The 23,403-nt window shown below is 42.6% G+C and overlaps 2 protein-coding genes across 2 annotated transcripts in view; one reads left to right on the top strand and one right to left on the bottom strand.

The window, feature by feature from the left end:
• Positions 1-2,837: 2,837 nt before the first annotated feature.
• On the top strand, positions 2,838-7,661 carry LOC136394734 (procathepsin L-like). Its single transcript, XM_066368346.1, has 8 exons — positions 2,838-2,903; positions 3,358-3,493; positions 3,803-3,925; positions 4,387-4,533; positions 4,722-4,946; positions 5,388-5,550; positions 6,777-6,894; positions 7,319-7,661. The coding sequence occupies exons 2-8, from the start codon at positions 3,368-3,370 to the stop codon at positions 7,416-7,418; spliced, it is 1,002 nt and encodes a 333-aa protein (XP_066224443.1). The 5' UTR covers positions 2,838-2,903; positions 3,358-3,367; the 3' UTR covers positions 7,419-7,661.
• Positions 7,662-18,995: 11,334 nt separating this feature from the next.
• FBP2 (fructose-bisphosphatase 2) overlaps positions 18,996-23,403 on the bottom strand; it is a 32,093-nt gene continuing 27,685 nt past the window's right edge. The window contains exons 6-7 of the mRNA XM_066365721.1: positions 22,765-22,884; positions 18,996-19,475 (exon numbers count right to left, since the gene is read on the bottom strand). Of these exons, the coding sequence (XP_066221818.1) occupies positions 19,278-19,475; positions 22,765-22,884 (318 nt within the window). The 3' untranslated portion in view covers positions 18,996-19,277. The remainder of the gene's footprint in view (positions 19,476-22,764; positions 22,885-23,403) is intronic.

The raw sequence follows: 23,403 nt of genomic DNA, 5'->3' as shown, positions 1-23,403 counted from the left end.
GTACTTAGATTTCTTGAATGATTGTGTTGAACTCCATGGTGTATTAAAATTCTTGACATGAGCAGTGATGGCGCAGTGGATAGAGTGTCAACCTGGTCCACTGAGGTTCCAGTTTTGAAACCCTGAGGTTGCTGGCTTGAGCACAGGCTTGCCAGTTTGAGCATGGGGTCTCTGGCTTGAGTGTGGGATCATAGGCATGATCCTATGGTCTCTGGCTTGAAGCCCAAGGTCACTGGTTTGAGCCCAACGTCACTGGTTTGAACAAGGGGTCACTGGTTCAGCTGAAGGCCTCCCCACCAGTCAAGGCACATATGAGAAGTAATCAATGAACAACGAAATGCTGCAACAACAAGTTGATACTTCTCATTTCTATCCCTTCTTCTCTTTCTCGCAAAAACAAAACAAAACAAAACTTTTTTAACCTCCAGTCATTTACAATACAACATAATTTTGTAATCATCTAAAAGCTTCAACCTCCAGTTGTGTTTGAGCTTCTGTTTCCTCAAAGGCCTTAAAATAAAAAATTTAATGAATTGAATTTAAAAATTGTATGGCATTGTCAGGACAATTCAAAAGGAAAGGATGGGCAATTTCAATAAATGATGCTGGAAAAATGGGAACTCCACATTCAAAAGAATACAATTGGACCCTTACCGGCTTACACCATATACAAACATTAACACAAAATGGACCAAAGATCCAAACATAAAAGTTAAAACTATGAAACTCTAGATGAAAATGCTAAAAAATAACATCATAATATTGAGCCTAGGATAATTTTTTGGTTATGACACCAAAAGAACAGGCAGCCAAATAAAAAAATAGACAAATCAAACTTCAAAATTAGAAACTTTTGTGCATCAAAGGACACTATCAGCTTAATGAAAAACAACTCACAAAATCCGAGAAAATGCTTGCAAATCATATCAGATTGTAACCCTCCCTGTACAATTCTGGAAGAAATGTAAAGTGGTGCAGCTACTGTGGAAAACACAGAAAACAATCAAACATAGAATTTCCATATTCAGCAAATCTACCTCTGTGTATATACCCTAAAAATTGAAACCAGGGACTCAAACAGTTATGCAACTATGTAAAGCAGCTGTTTTTAAATAGCCCACTTGTCCATCCAGGGATGACTGAAGAAACAAAAAGTGGTACAATCACACAATAGAATACTTTTCACCTTATCACACAATAGACTATTATTCACCTTTCAAAAAGGGAAATTCTGACACATGCTACAACATGGATGAACCTTAAAGATGCTCTATGTTAAGTGAAAACAGCCAGGCACAAAAGGACAAAAATTACATGATTCCACCTGTGGGAGGTGGCTAGAATAGTCAAATTCATAGATTGAGAAGATAGAATAGTGGTTGCCAGGGGCTTGAGGGAGAGAAAAATGCAGAGTTATTGTGTAGTAGTTACCAAGTTTCAGTCTGAGAAGATGAAAAAGTTCTTAAGACGGATGGTGGCGATGGTTGCACAACAATATGAATGGATTTAATGCCACGAACTGTACACTTAAAAATGGTTAAAACACACATTTTTGTGTTATGTACACATCAAGACAGTAAAAAATAAAAAAGAAACCTATGCGTCTGACAGTGCTTCAGGAAAGTTTATCATTTTAGTCCTAAGTAGGAATTAGTTTACAAGTCCACATGAAACATGACACCATTTTAATCAAAATATTCAAAATATACATAGAAAATGGTGAAGTAGGAAAGGAAATGAGGTACTGGTAATATTTTTTTCTAGAAATTTTCAAAAATGATTTTTTTTGTAATTAAAAAGGACAGATGTACAATGTTTCCAGTTTGCGTTCCTTAAAGTCTTAATTATGTACATTACTATTTAATATATAAATATATTTTTCCTTCATTTAAAACGTTTTCACAAGTTGTCATTTAAATCCTGACATTAAATCTAACTGGAATCTATGTACTCTTATTGATCAATGTCATTCAATTAAATTTAATTTTCTAAATAAAATTAAAAAAATCATTGAAGTAAAATTCACTTAAGCAAATTTCTTGAATTAAATCTCAAGAAAAGAATGTTGAAGAAGACATAATCTGTAACGCAGACAGCGGGGTGGTAAAAGAAGTTTCTACTTTCCTCCTTTTATTAAACCACATTTTTTCTGTAAATAACTCCCTCTGTTGGTTTTGAGAATGGCTTAAGAGGGAAAACGACTCTGCCTGGGGCATACAGGAAAGGAGCAGTACAAATGCCAGCCCTCCCTGGACACCCACCTACGTTGTCCCCTTGCCTTGCAGGGATTTGGGCCTCGACCATCACGCCCTGTTCTGGGCATTGTCATTTCACTCCAGGTTCCGCCCAGCTACAGCTGCCCGGAAACAGCTAGCACACATCTGTCTGGGATCTCTTCCTTCTTGCGGCCAGCCCCACAGTTTGCTGCTGAATAAACTAGACTAGATTTTAATGCTCGCAGTGTTTCGGAGATTTCAACCCAAACTCTAGGACAGGCAGGTTACACGGAAAATCCACTCGGGGCGTCCAGTCAATTTTTTCCGGTAAACCACACGTCAAGCGCATGCATTCGGGGTACTGAGTTGCTCCAGGTCCCAGGGAGGCGCGGGCCCCTCCTCAGCGCCGACCAAGGCCTCCAGTTCGGTGCCCCCAGTATCCACTCGGATAGGTACCACCCGCCCGGGGACAAGTTGGGACCCAGCCTCGTTACTCACCAGCAGTTCACGCACCCGAAGACCCCGCCCACATGCCGGCGCAGCCAATGTTGGCGCGGGGTGGCGGTGGGGGCGGGGCCAGGACGGGCCCCTTCGGAGCTATAGATAGGCAGCCTGGGGGCAGAGCCTGGCCTTGGAAACCCCTGGACCCGCGGAGCAGACAGTGTTTGTGCAGCCGCGCGCTCCGCGGTGAGCTCCGCACCCTGCGCCCCTGGCCGGTCTGGCACGGCCGGACTACCCCGGGAACTAGGGCGGCCGCCAGTTGGGAGTTGAGGATTCGCGGGTCCTAGTACCCAGGTCTGACGGAGCCGACCGCTGGGCTGTCGGGGGCGCCCCCCTGCGGCGCGCCCACATCCTCCCGGAGCGGCCGGCGGGGGCCGGAGCGGGCGGCGCGCCTCGGCCGGTCCGGCCTGCAGCACCCGCGTCGCCTGGCCCCGCGCTGGTTCTCTGATCCCTGGGAGCCTGACCCTGTCTCGGCGTTGGGATGGGGGTCTCGGGGCTGTTTTCTTAGCTTTTCTCTACAGTCTTTGGGAGAATAAATTGAATGTTGACTCCACGGTGGCTGTAACGTCTCGGGAGAAAGTAGGATGACTTTTTGAAATGATTGCTCTAATCAGAGACTCCTTCCTTTTCTCTTCCTAGGTTTTTGAAACATGAATCCTTTACTCTTGCTGACCGCCCTTTGGTTGGGAATAGCCTCGGCTGCTCCAAAACTTGATCACAGTTTAGGTGCACAATGGAACCAGTGGAAGACAACGCACAAGAAACTATATAATGAGGTTGATAGCATCTGAAACTATCCAGAACCCTCCCCCTCACCCCCGAAAATGGTCCTTGCTGTTGGGAGTTTATAGCAGAGAGTAGCTTCTTGAGGCTGGCTTTTACCAAGGCGTAACTTCCTGGCCCCCATCACTGACACAGTGTAGGGCATCCATCCTTGCTGTGTGGATGCTGGGGAACAGCTCCCAGAAGTGTAAAGCCACCCCTGACAGTGGTTTGTCTTCCTCTCTGTTTGCAAATCCACCTGGTGAAGGTGAGTTGGTTTAAATAGAAATAAAGAAGACAATAACTTATCTCTTTGCCTCTAGAATGAAGAAGAATGGAGGAGAGCAGTGTGGGAGAAGAATATGAAAATGATTGAACTGCACAATCAGGAACACAGCCAAGGGAAACATAGCTTCACCATGGCAATGAATGCCTTTGGTGACATGGTGAGTGTGGTATGGGAGGCTTCACCTTTTGTGCTTCATTCCCTAGTACTTTACTAGAATAATCTCTTCCTTTACAACAGGGGTAGTCAACCTTTTTATACCTACTGCCCACTTTTGTATCTCTGTTAGTAGTAAAATTTTCTAACAGCCCACCAGTTCCACTGTAATGGTGATTTATAAAGTAGGGAAGTAACTTTACTTTATGAAATTTATAAAGCAGAGTTATAGCAAGTTAAAGCATATAATAACAATTACTTACCAAGTACTTTATGTTGAATTTTCGCTAAGTTTGGCAGAATAAATCTTTATAAAACAACTTACTATAGTTAAATCTATCTTTTTATTTATACTTTGGTTGCTCCACTACCGCCCAACATGAAAGCTGGAACACCCATTAGTGGGTGGTAGGGACCAGGTTGACTACCACTGCTTTACAACATTCTCTTTTCTTTTCCTTGAAGACCAATGAAGAATTCAGGCAGGTGATGAACGGTCTTCAATACCAGAAGCATAGGAAGGGGAAAGTGTTCCAGGAACCTCTCTTTGCTGAGATCCCTCGTTTTGTGGATTGGAGAAAGAAAGGCTATGTAACTCCTGTGAAGGATCAGGTATGACAGAACTCAGCAGGTCTCTCTCCAAGACTAAAGCCATAAAGCAGTAGCTCTGTGTGAATTGGTAGACCATGGAACAATGTGCAGTTTGTTGCTGATTTTTTTTTTAAGAGTTTCCAGATATATTGGCTGTTGTCAAAGTCTTACTATTTGTTTTGCAGACTAAGCACTTTTGAATTTTTCAGGGTCAGTGTGGTTCTTGTTGGGCTTTTAGTGCAACTGGTGCCCTTGAAGGACAGATGTTCCGGAAAACTGGCAAACTTGTTTCCCTGAGTGAGCAGAACCTGGTGGACTGCTCTCAGCCTCAAGGCAATGACGGCTGCAATGGTGGCCTAATGGATAATGCCTTCCAGTATGTTGAGGACAATGGAGGCCTGGACTCAGAGAAATCTTATCCCTATCATGCAAAGGTAAAAGGTGCTTGTTATCTTATCATTCTGGCTCTGCTTTTAAACACTTAAAACAGATACATATTGATATCATATTTAGAGTTCACATTTAGACTGTAGAATCTATATCTGCAAAGGATCATAACTGTACAATTCTCTTGTTTAGATGGTTAACAGAGCAATTTCTGCTTCTACGTTACATGGAAGTTTACATACCATTCTATATATAGTACATATTTTTTCAAAGGAAAAAATTTCTTATGGACAGGTAGACCCAAGGAGTACTGCATTGAGTAGACACACCAGCTAGTTCTTCCGTTTCAAAGCAACCAGCAGCACTTCACTTCTTGGGATGCTTTATAAAAAACTTGACTCAGATATCCTTAAACTGAAAACTGTCTTGAACTCATGTTCCCGAGAAGGTAGGTTATAATCAAGTCTCTCCCCTTTCACCTTTAAAAGGATGAATCTTGCAAATACAAGTCCGAGTTTTCTGCTGCCAATGACACTGGTTTTGTGGACATCCGTAAGCAGGAAAAGTCTCTCATGAAGGCAGTGGCAAGTGTGGGGCCCATTTCTGTTGCTATAGATGCAAGCCGTGCATCCTTCCAGTTCTATAAAAAAGGTAAGCGTTTGTCTTTCTGTGCATTTAGGCAGAAAAATTATAAAACCACCCTGACATACAGCAAGACTGACTATTCGGTATGTGGAATTCAGTGTAGAATTTCTGGATGTGTGGATTGAGCATCCTTGTGCTCTCTGAACATAGACTATTTGTGCCAGATGTAGTCTATTTGACATTAATTAAACTGTATCACCATGACTTTTAAGTACATTGGAAATGTATCAGATGGCTACATAATTTGATTGATACAGCTTAATTTACTTTTTAAAACTTGTTAGACCTTTAAAGCGTTCAGAGAATTTTACTACTGAAATTAAAACTGGAAAAAACCCTTGGTTCAAGTAATTTTGTGTTCTGTACTGTTCTCTTAGACTGACATCCTAAAAGTAGAATAAGGTTTCAATGAGTGGTCTTTTATGCTTTTTGACCAGTTTTTTAAAAAAGTGATTGTGGCTCTGGCCAGATAGCGTTAGAGCATCGTCCCAAAGTGCAGATTCCCGATCAGGACACGTAGAGGAACAGCTCAATGTTTCTCTCTCTTCCTCTCTCTTCCTCTCTCTTCCTTTCTCTTCCTCTCTCTCTCTCTCTCTCTCTCTCTCTCTCTCTCTCTCTCCCTCCCCCCTCTTCCTCTCTTTCCTCCCTCGCTGAAATCAATCAATTAAAAAAAAAAGCGATAGTGGCAATTTATATTTCTGTTAGTATTACAGGAGGGCCTGACTCATTAGATTAGATTTAAAAACAAAATCATATTTTTTAATCTTACCTGGGCCCTGGCTGATTGGCTCAGTGGTAGAGCGTCACCCCAGCGTGTGGAAGTCCCGGGTTTGATTCCTGGTCAGTGCACATAGGAAAAGCGCCCACTTGCTTCTCCACCCTTCCCCCTCGCCTTCCTCTCTATCTCTCTCTTTCTCTCCCACAAACAAGGCTCCATTGGAGCAAAGTTGGCTCAGGCACTGAGGATGGCTCCATGGCCTCCACTTCAGTTGCTTGAATGGCTCCTGTGGCAACAGAGCAACGCTCCTGGTTGGGCACACGTGGGAGTCGGTCTGACTGCCTCCCTGCTTCTAACTTTGGGGAAAACAAAACAAAACAAAACAATAAATCTTACCTGGATTTATGTCATCTAATTGAATTTTGAGATGCCTTCCTTACTGTGACTGATAGCTGCATTATTGTCATGTCTTACTTGGAGGTCTTTACCCCAGCATTGACTTTTATTTTCCAAGGCATTTATTATGAGCCAGACTGCAGCAGCAAAGACCTAGATCACGGCGTTCTGGTGGTTGGTTACGGCTCTGAAGGAGCAGAATTGGATAACAATAAATACTGGCTTGTCAAGAACAGGTAAAAAAGGCCAAAAATATTGGAAAGGGAATCCTTTTTGAAATCAGTATTTGGATACAGGTCCTCAAACTTTAGAGCACACAGAGATGAATGTTTGATTATAACATTCAGACACTGTCTCAGCTTGCTAAGGCATTGATAGAGTTATTGCATTTCTGAGTTTGAAAATGTTCTTAATTCTGAAACACATGTGACCCCCAAGAGTTTTATTTTTCAAACTCTAATTTTGAAGTTCTGTGAAAGATTTGTGGATAGAAGTTGTGGGCAGGTTTGGACCTCAGCCAAGAGCAAGAACAACTGACTCTCCTGATTCTTTCTGAAACTGTCTGGGCCTCAGGTGCACTGTTTCAGCATCAGGTGTTATTGTGAATAAACAGAAATGTGTTTGATTGCTTGTATGAAATGGAAAATCCTCTCTTTTCAGCTGGGGTCCAGCTTGGGGCATGGATGGCTACATAAAGATGGCCAAAGACCGGAACAACCACTGTGGTATCGCCACCGCGGCCAGCTATCCTATTGTGTGAGACGCTGACAGAGAGACTTGAAAGAGACAGAATATCCAGAGGAGGAATTCTATCCTAAAACTGACTAGACTTTATTGTGTCGGATAAAACACTTCAGTCACTGAAGATCTAAGCTGTGCTTTGAATTGTGTGACATTTTATACTTCTTTAATTATTGTATAAAGTTTTGTATGATTGACTTGTTTAATAACTTGCGTTTTTGTATTTTAAAAGGATGTATAAAGTTTTATCTTTTAAAAACAATTTCAAAATAGAGGTGGATGTCTCTCTGTTTTGAAAACATTCACTTTTTGTATAGTGAAAAATGTAATTGGGCTCTAAAGACCAGTGGTTCATGGGAGAATGGCTCTTCTGCTGATAAATATGCAGATCTTCTGTTAGTTGCCCATCGGCTATATCTGACCAAACCCTTTTTATAATGTTTTTTAAATTTTATTGACTTTAGAGAGGAAGGACAAGAGATAGAGAGAAATATTGATTTGTTGTCCCACTTATATATGCATTCATTGGTTAATTCTTGTATGTGTCCTGGGGATTGAACTCACAACCTTGGAGTATGGGGATGATGATCTAAGCAACTGAGCTACATAGCCAGGGCCTGACCCAACCCTTGAATGAAACAAAATTTGACAAATGATCCTTAAGGACAAAGGTAAATTATTTTAATAAGGAAAAATTTACATAAAATAAATGATTATACATACATAGGATTTCCAGCCTAGGAAGGGGCCTAGAGTTCATGGTCATTTGACTGAAGATGGTTACAACCCAGCTGAGTTTCAGGACAAATGTCTCAGTGCCAGTTTCTGAAGCATCTTCTCTTAACTGCTCATGAAGACCATGTAGCTATTTTGCAGTTGAGAAAGGACCAGATATAGTGGATTGTTCCATTCTGTGTGTTTAAAATTCTAATGTTGCCTCTCAAGGAAATAGAGGAGGTGAAAGATTTAGTTAATAGACCCTGTAATTCCTTATGAGGAGTGAAGGGTAGCACAGCTGGGCTCTCAGCCCCCAAAGCCTCCAGCAGCCTCTGGTCGAGTCCCTCTGTCCTGGACTGTGTGCCATGCTGCACCCTCAACGTGGCCTTTTGTCATAGGTCCTTAAATACACAACCTTTTGACCTAAAATGACAAATGTGTTCTGTGATTGTACTATCAAGTGTCGCCACAGGAAGGTTTGGGCGGCTCCTGAGAGGAATCAGTTTTGTCAGTTTGGACCTATACTGAAACATCTAAGATTGATGTACCTCCCCCCCAGACACACACATACACTGTCACCGTGTAGAGAGACACTCCCACCCTCAGGTAGGAGCTGGTGCTGTTAGGGAGAGGGAGGTAGCTGGAAACACCAGGAGGCAGAGAAATCTGACATGAACCCAGGGGAGCCAGTCAATTAGTATAAAAGGTGGTGTCTGAGCAGAGACTCGAGGTCAGAATCCCTGAGAAAGGAGAAACCACATTTAGAGAAAGTAGGAATTGAGTGAGCTGACATGTGGGACATGAGGCTGGGTCTACAAGTGGGCATTTAGGATATACTGGGGAACCACTAGGGGGTGCAGTGTCACTGGGCTCATGTCCGAGTGGACTTGCTCACATGGCTGTCCTAGGTGCTACTGTGGACAGAGAATTCAGCCTGTGCAGCCGACCACAACACCTGCTTGGGCCTCTCCATGGCTTGGGATCCCACAGCATGAGGACTGGCTCTAAGAGGAATGTCCCTAGAGACAGTGTGCCATAATGAGGCATCCATGACCTTGTCTTAGTCCCGTGAAATCGCTGCTGCTGTATCATATTTAGAAGATATCACTGGAGAGAGCCCAGTTCCAGGGAAGGGAACTGAGAGTCCACCTTGTGACTAGAAGAGGCAAGGTCACTTAGTGGAAGAGCATGTGACAGAAGATATGGTTGTGGCCATCTTTGGAAAATTGCAAACTTACATTTTGTCTTTGAAAATCCACAGAAAGAATTTCTTTGTGACTGTCACCTTGCTTCACTATAGCAGGCCTGCTCAGGCTGCTGTCCGTGGAACCTGGAAGTCGGGAGAGACGCTGAGAGATTGCCCAGGTGCTAACGTGAACGGAAGTGTGAAGAGCTCTCAGATGTCTAAATGATTAAACACATTAAAAGTTTTCATAATTTTTAAAGACATTTATTTTTAAACTTGGGAAAAGCTTTAAGTTAAATGATTTCTAAACGATTGGACACGTATTAGAAGTCTCTGTAACTTTCAAAGACATAATAATCTTAAGCTTGTGAAAAATTCCAAGCCATAGCTATCATTTTAAAAATAAGCCAATGAGCCCTGGCCAGTTGGCTCAGTGGTAGAGTGTTGGCCTGGTGTGCAGGAGTCCCGGGTTCGATTCCCAGCCAGGGCACACAGGAGAAGCTCCCATCTGCTTCTCCACCCCTCCCCCTCTCCTTCCTCTCTGTCTCTCTTTTCCCCTCCCTCAGCCAAGGCTCCATTGGAGCAAAGTTGGCCCGGGTGCTGAAGATGGCTCTGTGGCCTCTGCCTCAGACGCTAGAATGGTTCTGGTTGCAACAGAGCGATGCCCCAGATGGGCAGAGCATCGCCCCCTGGTGGGCGTGCCAGGTGGATCCAGGTCTGGCGCATGAGGGAGTCTGTCTGACTGTCTCCCCGTTTCCAACTTCAAAAAAATACCAAAAAAAAAAAAAAAATAAGCCAATGAACATAAATGAAATAAAGCTGAAAGCCCGAATTTCAATTCTACTAGTCTTGTCTGAAACATTAATTCACTGTCAGAAGCTGGAAGAGGCAACAAAAGACTCAGCCCCCACAGCCCTCAGGGGGAATATCACCCAGCAGACACTCTGGCTTGGAATCTAGTCTCCAGACTGATAATTAAGCAAATAATTTTGTGGGAATATGGAATGCCAGCTGTGGGGTACTAATTCACCTGTTCTACACAACTAGCCTCATGTTCTCCTGAGCACCCCAGAGGGCATAACTGGACCCATCTGGTCAAGACCAGCAAGACAGGTCAGACTTGCTGAACATCCAAGCAGGACAAATAAGAAATCTGTCAACTCTAAATGGGTCTCACTCATTCATTATATGCAAGACCAAGTTTTATTTTCAGAAGTTTTCATCTAGTTTCTTAGGATTCCGCTGAGCTCCACAAAATGCTATACAATCCACAAAGGAATCAGCTACCTAAGAAAGAAGTTTAAGCGACTCAGTGTGGTTTAGCATGGGCATCACTGGTAGCAGTGAATTTAGGGATTTGCTAAGCAGAGAAAAGCCACAGGAAGGTTTGGGAATCTTTTGCCTCCTCACATGTCTTCTCTCATCTAAATCCAGCACTGGCCAGTGGTCCGTACCAGAGGCCATAGATACCTTATATAAAAGCATTCTCACACATCAAAATGCATTTAAAACACACTTTGCTTCCTTCCTTTTTTATTTAACTTGATAATAATTCATGTGTTCTGTACTCTCTGGTGCCATGTTCACTGAATGGCAATCAAATGTGTTCTTTCTTTGTGAGGGAGAAAAGATCACAAGAAAGATATGAAGGAAACATGGGAAATGATGGAAATAAAACTTATTCTATATGCTCCTCAAAAAGCAGTTGTGACCCAAGATGGCCTACCTCATAACAGAGAATATTGCTGTTCTTTTTTTTTTTTAAGTGAAAAGCAGAAAGATAGACTCCCGCATACACCCCGACCGGGATTCACCTGGCAACCACCTGTCCGGGGACAATGCTCGAATCAGCTGAACTACCCTCAGCGCCTGGAGCCAATGTTCAGACCAACTGAGCCACTGGCTGTGTGAAGGAAAGAGGAAAAGAAGGGGGAGAAGGAGTGGAAGAGAAGCAGATAGTCACTTCTCTTGTGTGCCCTGACGGTGGATCAAACCTGGGATGTCCGCACACCTGGCTAATGCTCTATCCACTAAGCAAACTGGCCAAGGCAATTGTTAGTCATTTTGACACTGAAGTCCTGTCCTCCGACAACAAGTCCTCTTCTGAAAACGCTGCCTCTGAGATTTTATGCTCTGCCCCTGAGTGAATTTTGGGTTTTTCAGAGCTCAACTGCATGGAGATAGGAATCCAGGTCTGCCCTTCCGAGCTTACACCACCATTCTCCCTGGAAGTCTTGGAAGCCTTTGTCACATGATTGTCATACTGTCCTGAGTGCCAATCTAACTTCCAAAGAAGAAGGATAGCTTCCTGGACTGAGCTGCATTTCCCAACAGAAAGCCCTCTTGTGCCCGAGAAACTCCTTTGTTAAGGAGCAGGCCAGAAAACACAGTCTCTGGTAGAGTTAACCATTTCCCTACTGGGACCCTTCATTTCTTTTCTTCCCACTCACCTTCCCAGCTATCAGATGTGGATGAGGCCAGTCCTGAGAGGTGGTGAGAGGGACATCATGGAATAAAGATGCCTAAAAACTTGATACAGTAATTTTTTAATGTTTTGAAATATTCTCTTAGTTTGTCTTTGTGTGTGTTTTCTGTTCCCTTCCCTATAGGCCAGGGGTCGGGAACCTTTTTGGCTGAGAGAGCCATGAGCACCACATATTTTAAAATGTAACTCCATGAGAGCCATACAATATGTTTAACACTAAATACAAGTAAATGTGTGCATTTTATGTAAGACCAACACTTTTAAAGTACAATAAGTCTCTGAATTCTTTTAAATAACGTTGTTATGCTGTTGCTAATCAATGATGAATAAAGTACTTCTTACCATTAATGCAACTTCTGGTGCTGCATGGTTTTGCTGATGGCTTTGTAGTCTGGTTGATACGTGGTGAGGTTAAGCTTCATGCAGGCGTTGAGAATTCCATCCGTTAAATGTGATCGTAGGTTGGTCTTAACATTCTTTAGATGTGAGAAAGACTGCTCACATGCATACGTAGAGCCAAACATTGTCAGTACAGCAATACTCACATGCTGCAGTGTATGGTATGTGACGGGAAGCGCGTTCCAAGTTTTGACAATCAGCTGGTCCACGGGTTGAAGTTTTTTCATTTCTCCCCACTAGTGTTTGCTTGCCAACTCTGCTTGCTGTCGTGCAAGTCTTTCCAAATCTTTATTCAGTGACTTGAACTTATACACCCACATGTCTGAGGCCTTCAGGTCAGCAGCTTGTAGCTCAAAATCTCTGACAGAGACACCGGGGATGTAACTCAGGTTGACACTGTCCACTGCATGCTCGTGGATGGGTGATGAACTTAAAAAGATGAGTGCGCTCACAAAATTCTCCAAAGCGCGCTTTGAATGACTGTAGGAGATTAGATGTGAAGCCTGCTAGCTGCTGGAGATCAAGATGTTGAGCAGGGTCACTTGCTGTGCATGCATCTTTAAATTCTCCCAGTATTTTAAAGTGTAGTAAATGACCTGTTTCAATGTCGGTGATGAAGAGTTCCAGCTTGTTTTCAAATGCAAACACTGTTTGTTGAAGGGATAAGATTGTATTTTCAATGCCTTGCATTTTCACATTGAGCTGGTTCAGATGTTCAGTCATGTCCACGAGATAGTAGAACTTCAGGAGCCACTCAGTGTTAGTGGAACTCAGGATGCTCGACGTTTTTCATTTCAAGAAAAGTTCGGATTTCACTCAGACAAGCCATGAAACAGCTGAGCACCTTCCCTCTTGACAACCAATGCACATTGCTGTGCAGAAGCAGACCAGGATAATTATTCCCAACTTCATCCAGCAGTGTTTTAAACTGGTGATCATTTAAAGCTCAGACAACAATAAAGTTGACCACCCGAATGACCAGTGACATCACCTCACCAAGCTGCTCACCACACATCTGAGCACAAAGCGTCTTCTGATGTAGGATGCAGTGAAAACTTAGGATGGGTCTCTTTTCATGTTCACAAAGAAGCACTATGAATCCTCTGTTTTTCGCCACCATGCATGGAGCACCATCAGTACACACCGAAATAAGTTTATCCATCGGTAGATTTTTTTCTTTAGCAAATTCAGTGAAAGACTTGAATAAATCCTCCCCTCTTGTTGTCTCTTTCATAGGCAAAACAGCAAGACTTTCCTCACATAGTGTGTCACTAACAGCATACCTTGCTATCATGCAGAACTGGAATAAATGGCTTACGTCTGTTAACTCATCCAAAGTAAGAGAAAAGAATGGTGCTGCATTTATGTCCTTCACTTATGTTGCCTCAATTTGATTTGCCATCATGATGGTATGATCGTGAACAGTTCTTTCCGACAGAGGCATATCTTTTTTTTTTAAAGATTTTATTTATTTATTTTAGAGAGAAGAGTCATGAGAGAGAGAGAAAGAGAAGGGGGATAAGGAGCAGGAAGCATCAACTGCCATATGTGCCTTGACCAGGCAAGCCCATGGTCTAGAACTGGCGACCTCAGCATTTCAGGTCAACGCTTTATCCACTGTGCCACCATAGGTCAGGCGGCATGTCTTTTATTCATTTGATTATCTTGTCTTTATCTAAAAAGTCATCAAAAAGTTCATTGGCAACATCAAGTATGAATGTTTTGACATACTCCCCATCTGTGAATGGTTTTCCGTTTCTCACAATTGCTAAAGCACCAGCAAAGCTAGCTGAATTCTGGTCACCTCATTGGGTCCAAACATGGAGTTGCTGCTGACTAGCTTGCATTCTGCACAGTAGCTCTTGACATGCTTTCTCCCTGCTGTCCCCCACTGGATATTTTGATGCAAATGTAGTATGGTGTGTGTCAAAGTGCCGCTTTATATTTGACCATTTCATCGATGCAATTTTATCATTGCATATTAGACATAAGGCAGAACATGCTCTCTCCACAAAGGCGAATTCCTCTTTCCATTCCTGCTGAAAAGTACAATCCTCCTCATCTTTTTTTCTTTTAGCCATCTTCTTTGTCAAAAGGGTTTCTGCAATTAGCTAGCTGAGTACTTGATTAAAAGGAGGGGAGTTAGCCCTGGCCGGTTGGCTCAGCAGTAGAGCGTCGGCCTGGCGTGCGGGGGACCCGGGTTCGATTCCCAGCCAGGGCACAAAGGAGAAGCGCCCATTTGCTTCTCCACCCCCCACTCCTTCCTCTCTGTCTCTCTCTTCCCCTCCCGCAGCCAAGGCTCCATTGGAGCAAAGATGGCCCGGGCGCTGGGGATGGCTCCTTGGCCTCTGCCCCAGGCGCTAGAGTGGCTCTGGTCGCAGCACAGCAATGCCCGGGAGGGGCAGAGCATCGCCCCCTGGTGAGCAGAGCATCGCCCCTGGTGGGCATGCTGAGTAGATCCCGGTCGGGCGCATGAGGGAGTCTGTCTGACTGTCTCTCCCCATTTCCAGCTTCAGAAAAATAAAAATAAATAAATAAATAAAGGAGGGAAGTTTACTTCCTGACCTCACAACCCATGTATATTATGCATTATCCAATAAAAATTTGGTGTTGTCTCAGAGAACAGCTGTGATTGGCTCCAGCCACTCGCAACTATGAACATGAGCGGTAGGAAATGAATGGATTGTAATACATGAGAATGTTTTATATTTTTAACGTTATTATTTTTTTATTAAAGATTTGTCTGCAAGCCAGATGCAGCCATCAAAAGAGCCACATCTGGCTCGTGAGCCATAGGTTCCTTACCCCTGCTATAGGTTTTCTCCCAGGTGTGTACAAGGCTTCTCCCTCTCATCTGAATGTGGCTGGAGTTTCACCCTTTCCACAAAGTCTGTCACTGCCTGCAACTAAAATTAATTTTTCCTAGCACAGCTCTCACCTTCCCTGCTTTATTTTTCCCATAGTATTTATATCATCTGACATACTATTTCATTTTATTTGTTGGGGTTTTTTAAAAGAAGATTTTATTTATTGATCTTAGAGAGGATAGAGAGAGAGAGAGGTGGGGTGAGGAACAGGAAGCATCAACTCCTAGTAGTTGTTTCCTGTATGTGCTTTGACCAGGCAAGCCCAGGGTTTCTAACCAGCAACCTCAGCGTTCCAGGTCGATGCTTTATCCACTGCACCACCACAGTTCAGGCTATTTGTTGGGTTTTTATTGTGTCTCTGCACACCGACTAGCATTGAATACATTCAGAGATCAAAAGAGTTTTGTTTTATTCAGCTCTCTATCCTTGGCACTAAGGACAGGACCTGGCAAACAGTAGGCATATAATGAAATCCACTATCCAAATGAAATGATACACCTAAGTTATATATGAATATACTATCACAGTTTTTCTTTTAAAGATTTTATTGGCGGGGGAGAGACAGAGACAGAGAATGGTGGAGGAAGAGTGGGAAGCATCAACTCACAGTACTCACTTCTCATATGTGCCTTGACTAGGCAAGCCCAGGGTTTTGAATTGGTGACCTCAAGATTCCAGGTAGCCTTATCCACTGCACTACCACAGGTGAGGCAACTGTCATAGTTTTAAGAATCAAGTGATAAACATAAAGCATAGACCCTTTTTAGTATTCTCTTTCCCAAACACACATTTCTCTTTCTTAAAAAGTAACCATAATTATTAATTCAGCAATTTAAAAATTTTTTATTTCTTTTAATTAAAAATGTTTTTAATTATTATTATTATTATTTTTTTTTTAGCAAGAGAAACAGAGAAAGAGATGGACAGACAGAAGGGAAAAAGATGAGAAGCATCAACTCATAGTTGCATCACTTTAGTTGATCATTGATTGCTTCTCATACCTGCCTTGACCAGGTGGCTCCAGCCGAGCCAGTGACCTTGGGCTTCAAACCAATGACCTTAGGGCTTAAGCCAGTGATCCCAGGATCATGTCCGTGGTCCCATGCTCAAGCCGGTGACCTCAGGGTTTTGAATCTGGGTCCTCAGCATTCCAGATTGATGCCATTGTGCCCCCACCTGTCAGGCTAATTCAGTGATATTAATTTTTTTTCTTTGTCTTTGCCCCCAAACACATGTAGTTTTGTTATATGCTTTTTAAAAAATTTATAAAAATGGCGTTGTATCATATCTATTTGCAAAATGCCCTTATCACCTACCATTATAGCTTGGTCATCTATCCTTGTTTGTACTTCAGACTGAGATGGTAAATTTTAAGTGTCAACTTGGCTAGGCTATCATGCCCAGTTCCTTGGTCAAACACCACTCTAGAGGTTGCTATGAAGTGATAAACATTTACAATCACTTGTTTTCAAGGAAAGAGGGAAACAGGACACCCAAAAACAACAACAAAAAAAAAATGAAACACTACCACTATCTTACACCATACACAAAAATTAACTCAAATGGATACCAAGGAGGCTACCACCTTTTCAGAGGTTATTTTTATTTATTTGTTTTTCGTGAGAGAAACAGAGAAAGAGATGAACAGACAGAAGGGAAAAAGATGAGAAGTATCAACTTGTAGTTGCATCACTTTAGTTGATCATTGATTGCTTCTCATACATGCCTTGACCAGGTGGCTCAGAGGTTATTGACTATTTGTGTTTTCTCTTCTGCAAGTTGATTGCAGTTTTAGAGCTTTATTTTATGTCTCTATAGGTAATTTATATTTTTCCTCTTAATATGTATGATTCTTAATACATAATATTCTTGATATTCACTTTTGTTATATGTTACAAATATTTTCTCCTAAACTATCAGTTGTTTTTTAACTTTGAGGTGTGTGATTTTGTTTTGATGTTATCACATCTATCTTTCCTTTATACCTTTTGCTTTGTCTTTTGATCCCATTTAAAGTAATAAATATAATCCCCTTTATCTTTTTGTGATACCTTTATATATATATATAATTATATATACTTATTTATATATATACACACATATATTATATATATATATATAATTTTTTATATATTTAATTCTGAAATTCATCTGTAACATGTTTTGGGGAATCTGGTTCTATCTTTTTTCCCCAAATGGTAGCTAATTACTTAAACACCAGTCATTCTTTCCCCACTAGTTTGAAACAGCATGTTTTCTACTTATTTTTAAAAAAACCTCTTTTAAAATGACCACATGACTTTTCTCTTTTTGAGGTGTTAATGTGTCTACTTCTCTGTTGCCAAAACTTATCTGTCCAAAGTATAATGGAAACCGATAAAAGGTCCCACCTTCCCCAAGTGGGGAATATACACCCACCTATATGGTGTACTTATGAGAGTGCTTAAAAATGGAAAGAACGGTGGGTTTCCTCATGAGACAGACACATGCATCTCCCCTGAGAAGCCAATCAAGAGGAAATGAGGAACCGAGAGTGCAAGGGGGTTCTCAACTCACGCCACAGAGCCCGATCAGTGGTCTTTCTGGACCCTGTCTGTGGAAGCACCAGTCACCCAGGCGCCATTACCCCATGGTCCTGGCATCTTTGATCTGTAGCCTCTGAGAATGGAATGAGAGCCCCACATTCTTCCCTCGTTCTCTGTTCTTGGATTTGATGTGAAGGGACCCAGAGTCTCAGATTGAATAAGGATGCATATGAATGGCGAGTAGATGTTTCCCTGAATGTCCACTACCACTCAGCGAAACAACATTTACCATGACTGAAAGTGCTCTTAGCTTTGGAAAACCTCTTCCTGGCTCCTTAGTCCTTAGACTATGTGCTGTAAACTCAGGAAATCAACGTATTCATGAGAGATTTCAAAGTGAAGATTCCAGTGTGAATCTTTGAGACAGACATTTTAAATGGAGTGGAGTGTCTAATAAAGCATTTGCAGCTCATTGATTAGAATCAAGATTTTTTTTTTAGAGAAAAAAATTCTTTGTTCCTTTTCAGAAAAATAAAATATTTTTTATTTACGTATTAAAATTTGACTGCCTCTATTACTGCAGCCAAGCCATAGTGGACTGAAGAACAAAGTTGAGTCTTGAATCAGAGTCAAGTAGAAATCTGCCTTTGAATTGTATGCAACACATGCCAAACTAAAGTGGGAAAAAGAGCCTTGCTTCTCCTGGTCCCCACCTCCACACTGCTGCATTTTACCTTCACCTATTGCATTACTTTAATAAATTTTCTAATGTGAATCAGTCTTGATTTTCTGAGTTAAGCCTGACATCATCCTAATGCATCTTTGTTTTACTTCAGGGTTTGATTTGTCAATATTCTATTAAGGAGTTTTGGCCTCCAAGTTCATACACATATATAGCAATTCTTCCTAAAATGAGCTTAGATTTCTGGTGCATCGCCATCCCATCCCAATGTTGACGTAATTTGGACAGAGAGTCCTTTACTCAGTGCACACTAGGGTAGCCCTAGGATTGATTAAAATACTTTTCCTAAAAAACACAAAACTGCAAAGTCAAGGGGTTGGAAAAACTAGGTTTTAATTTTAAGTATTAACTTTGCTTAAGATGTTTTTTCAATAGGTGACCTCATTTTTCCATTCAAACTGTTACTAGTCATCCAAGTTACTGTTCCCAAAAAAGAATCAATCTGAAATTTTAGAATTTAATAGCCATGAGGTTTCTAACTTAAAACTGATCAAAAATAAGACAAAAAGCTCTGCTAAGAAATCAAGTCATCCATTTAAATGTATACATCAAGTATGCATATATTCAATATATGTATTAATGGATCACTCTGGGATAAGACACTAGGTTCTAATTTTAAGCCAGCCAAGACAAATTCTTAACAGATCTCTGTACTTTTTTGCCCTCAAGTACATAGCTGCTGATTGCTTGAGCTGACAGACTTAGAATAACAACCCTTTTTGCCACTGTTCATGACAAAAGACAAATCAAAATTGTTCATTTCAACGTGGGTTTTTATTTTTAAACCAGAGTGCCTCTGGCCTCTAGACCTGTCACGAGCTGTTTGCTGCTGCCCTGCTGTTTGTCATTGGATGGATTGGCCTTTTGTTACTCATCACTACTGTCTCTACTTAACTTTCATTTAGTATCCTTAATACAAGGTACAAAACAAAAAGAAGAGGGCTTGCAGGGTTAAGCTCACTTCTTGCCTGTCTGGGTTTTCTGTACACAGGTGAGATATTCTTGCACATCATCTGGGGACCCCAGAATAAGGGGGACTCGTTGGTGAAGGCTCTCAGGCTTCACGTCCAGCACGGGCTGGGTGCCTGTGGTCGCCAAGCCTCCCGCCTGCTCAATGATGTAGGCCACGGGATTGCACTCATACAGGAGCCGGAGCTGCAGAAAAAGAGTCAGGCAGACGAGTTTGCAAGTTGCCAAAAATCTCAAACCATGCCCTTGAAGCTCGGCAAGGAATTCCTACTGCTGAACTTCTATCCCGTTAGTGCGAGCAGGCTGTGTGCCTTGGCAGATGGAGCTCCCAAGATGCAGATCCCCAGAGGCTGGGAGCATCAGTGGGGGAAACACCACATTTGCCTTTGCAGGCACCTCTGGTCAGTAGCTGCCTGACCTGTGACCTTTCTGGGAGACCTGCCTTCTTGCTTAGGAGGATGAGATCGTGGTGCCCTTTTCTTGCTGGTTTCATAATGAGGAAAACTGAAAATGCAGACCTAGGTAGGGGTTCTGTCCGTGAGGAGTGAAGCTAGTTGGTCTCTCAGGACAACTAGTGTCCCAGATAGTGGCAAAGAAGTTCACATCTCAAGTGTCAAGTTGGCTAAGTAGTTTAAGGTATTTAATTCCCTCCCTCCGCCCCTGCCGCCGTTAGACTGTCAATTCCCATTGCATCTTGCACTTCTGTTTTCATACAGTTGTGGGGGTGCGGTTTATTTAACATATGCTTTCCCTCTCAAGGTCGATGACAGTGTCTACCTTGGTTGGTCAGTGTGGCATCTCCATCCCCAGTACTGCCTGACACAAAGAAAGTGTCCAAACACGGCCACCATGTCCCTTGCGCAAGGGCTCCAAGCAGAGGGCAGAAACGGGGACTAAAACTGGCCCATGCCTACTTGCCACGCTGTGCACACGGGCCAGGGCTGAGCCTGTTTTGAAGAAGGAATGCCTTTTATGGAAGGCACTATGCGACTAGCAGGCAGCCTCCCCCTGTGAGTATGCGTATGGTGAACTGAACTGAGATGGGCTGGAATGAATGTCCTTTTGGATCTACTTCTGTGATTATGTTGTGAATCCGCCCCCAGATTCCACCCCCCAGACACTCACACACATTACATTGCCTTAGATCCAAGGTGGCAGACATTCTAGCTGCAATCTGACTCAATATCCTACTATTTTCTCCTTCCTGCCCCCATAGGTGCAAAATCTGTATTTTTTTAAAAGTCTGTTTTCTGTAATCAGCTCAGAAAGTGGTTGACCCAGCTCTGTGCGACCTTTTCTTTTCTTCTTCTTCTTCTTCAAATGCATTTTGGAGACATAATGAAACTACTTAGAGAAACAGTCATATGTGGGGCTGATTTTTTTTAAATTAATTAATTAATTATTTACATTTTATTCATTCATTTTTTTAGAGAGAGGAGTCACACAGAGAGAAAGAGACACAGAGAGGAAAGGAATAGAAAGAACAGAGAGAGGAGCAGGAAGCATCAACTCCCATATGTACCTTGACCATGCAAGCCGGGGGTTTCGAACCGGCAATCTCAATGTTCCAGGTTGCCGCTTTTATCCACTGCGCCACCACAGGTGGGGCTGATTTTTAAATGTTGTTATTGCATGGAGAGGAATAAAGATCTCTGGTCTTGGCAGGAGAGCCAGGCACCCAGGAGAGAGTAAGTTAGGACTCCGGGGCATTTACTTGCCATTTTGGTAAAACAGTGTACAATGCCCTCACCCTAGACCTCTTGCCCTTAGAGTGATGGGCAGCCAGGCGAGGCACAAAGAAGCCCGGTGCATGTGGACATACTTGAGTCAGCCAGTTTGGTCCCTGCTTGTCCAGAGGAGGGACAGTGGAGGCCACACTGTCCCAGACAAGTCTCCAGGTAAACTCTGACCTGGCAACATGGAAATTAAACTGGAAAAAACCTGGAAATTAAAACTGGAAAAAACCCTTGGTTCAAGTAATTTTGTGTTCTGTACTGTTCTCTTAGACTGACATCCTAAAAGTAGAATAAGGTTTCAGTGAATGGTCTTTTATGCTTTTTGACCAATTTTTAAAAAAAGTGATTGTGGCTCTGGCCAGATAGCTTGGTTGGTTAAAGCATTGTCCCACAGTGCAGATTCCCGATCAGAGCACATACGTAGACCTTGGTTCCTCTTTCCAAGGCCCTGGAGGTGTGAGGGTGGGGGGTTGGGGCTGCCAGACAAAAATGTCTCAGGTTATATCCAACTGACCTTTGTTTGTGCCATGTTGATTCAGCTGCTTCAAAAAAAGTAAAATAAAAAGAGCACAGTATCCTCACATAAAGTGTGTCTTGGGGCCAAGGCTTGTTCTAACCTTAAGATCCCACTGTTATAGTAAGCTCTTCTTAAAATGCAATACCCAGGTCTTCATGGTGCCTTGGCCTGCAGGCCACGTAATCTATTTTTTTCCTGTAGTTAAAATCTACATGCTTCATAGAGACAAACACACATAGAAGAAAAGTCACTCCTGCCCCCACCCACACAGAGATGTGGTCACAGAGACCATGAAAGCTAAACCATGGAGGTCAGAAACCAGTGGTACTTTATATATGGGTGGTGGTTATGGTGCTGTTAATATAGGTCTACGTATAGAATTATACCTCCTTCTGATAATGTTTATATAATTATACGTGGGTATTTTCTGACTAATTTTAAATCATTTTAATAATTAGTAATTACTAGTCTTAATGTTCTCCCTGTTGGAACTAAGTAGGTGAGGAGAATAGTTCTATTTAAGAGTTTCCTCTTAAGAATAAGACGGTTCTTTGTTCTGACTTGCCTACTTAGCTATGCTTTCTGTGGTTGGCTAGAAATCAGACACTTTTCCATGGAAGGATTTATTCAAGATAGATGCATTTGGATCATAAGATTCTTACTTGACAATACCAATATTTTCAGTTTTGTGTCATAAAATTGCTTAAGCTCTTTCAGGAGCTACATTTCCAGAAATACTGAATGAGTTCCAAGCAGAAGTTCTTATTCTAGAGTTTGGCAACTTTCTAGGGGATCGTGGATGGCCTTCAGGTCATCTGTGAATCCCCTGAATGTATGTATCGTCTATGTTTACATGCATTTATTTTTCTGGGAAGTAGGTCCATAGAGTCTCAAAGGAGTCTGTGACTTGCAATCAGTTGGTGCTGAAACTAAAAGTCAGACCCAGCATTTGAAAAGTGGGAGATGGACACAGCTGACTCCTGGAGAAGGACGGGCCTGAGACCAGAGGAAGGGAGGGCTAGAAAAATCACCGATAACAACTTTAGCTTTCTCCTCCAAATCTACAATACCCTCCAAATTCACTAATGGCAAATATGCCTCATTTCTTTTCTACCTGCCCACTCACAGAAAGATATGCCAAGGACAAGGCACTAGTCGAAAAGCAGGTGTAAAGAAGAAAGGAACTCCGACTGGACACAGCCAATGGACAAAGGAGAATTACCTTGCCCTTAGGATTTTTCTGGTTCGCTGGGTATAGGAAAATCCCTCCATAGACCAGGGTGCGGTGCACATCGGCCACCATGGAGCCCACGTACCTGGCCCCGTAGGGAGCACTGTCGTCCTAGATAAAGCAGAGAGGGAAGAGACAAGATGCAGTGAGTTCTGCGATTAGCCAGCACCAGCTCAGGGTCATGTGTCCAGTTGTTGTGGCCTCTGAGTTCCAGGTCCTTCACCCAGGAGCTTAGGAATTGAAAACATTATATAATTAAGCATTTCATTTATTAGGAACCCCTGTATCTCTACCAGTGATTAACTTTTTTTTATAGCAAGAGAAACAGACAGAGAGAGGGATAGACAGGGACAGACAGGCAGAAGGGAGAGAGATGAGAAGCATCAATTCTTCATTGCGGCACCTTAGTTGTTCATTGATTGCTTTCTCGTATGTGCCTTGACCGGGGAGCTACAGCAAAGCAAGTGACCCCTTGCTCAAGCCAGCAACCTTGGGTTTCAAGCCGGTGCCCTTTGGGCTCAAGCCAGTGACCATGGGGTCATGTCTATGATCCCACACTCAAGCCAGCAACCTTGGGGTTTTGAACCTGGGTCTTCTGCAACCCAGGCTGATGCTCTATTTACTGCACCA

The sequence above is a fragment of the Saccopteryx leptura genome, chromosome 2 (genome assembly GCF_036850995.1).
Source record: "Saccopteryx leptura isolate mSacLep1 chromosome 2, mSacLep1_pri_phased_curated, whole genome shotgun sequence".
NCBI classification, from domain to species: domain Eukaryota; kingdom Metazoa; phylum Chordata; class Mammalia; order Chiroptera; family Emballonuridae; genus Saccopteryx; species Saccopteryx leptura.
Note: the sequence above shows the minus strand (reverse complement) of the source record. Positions and strands in the feature narration are given on the sequence as shown.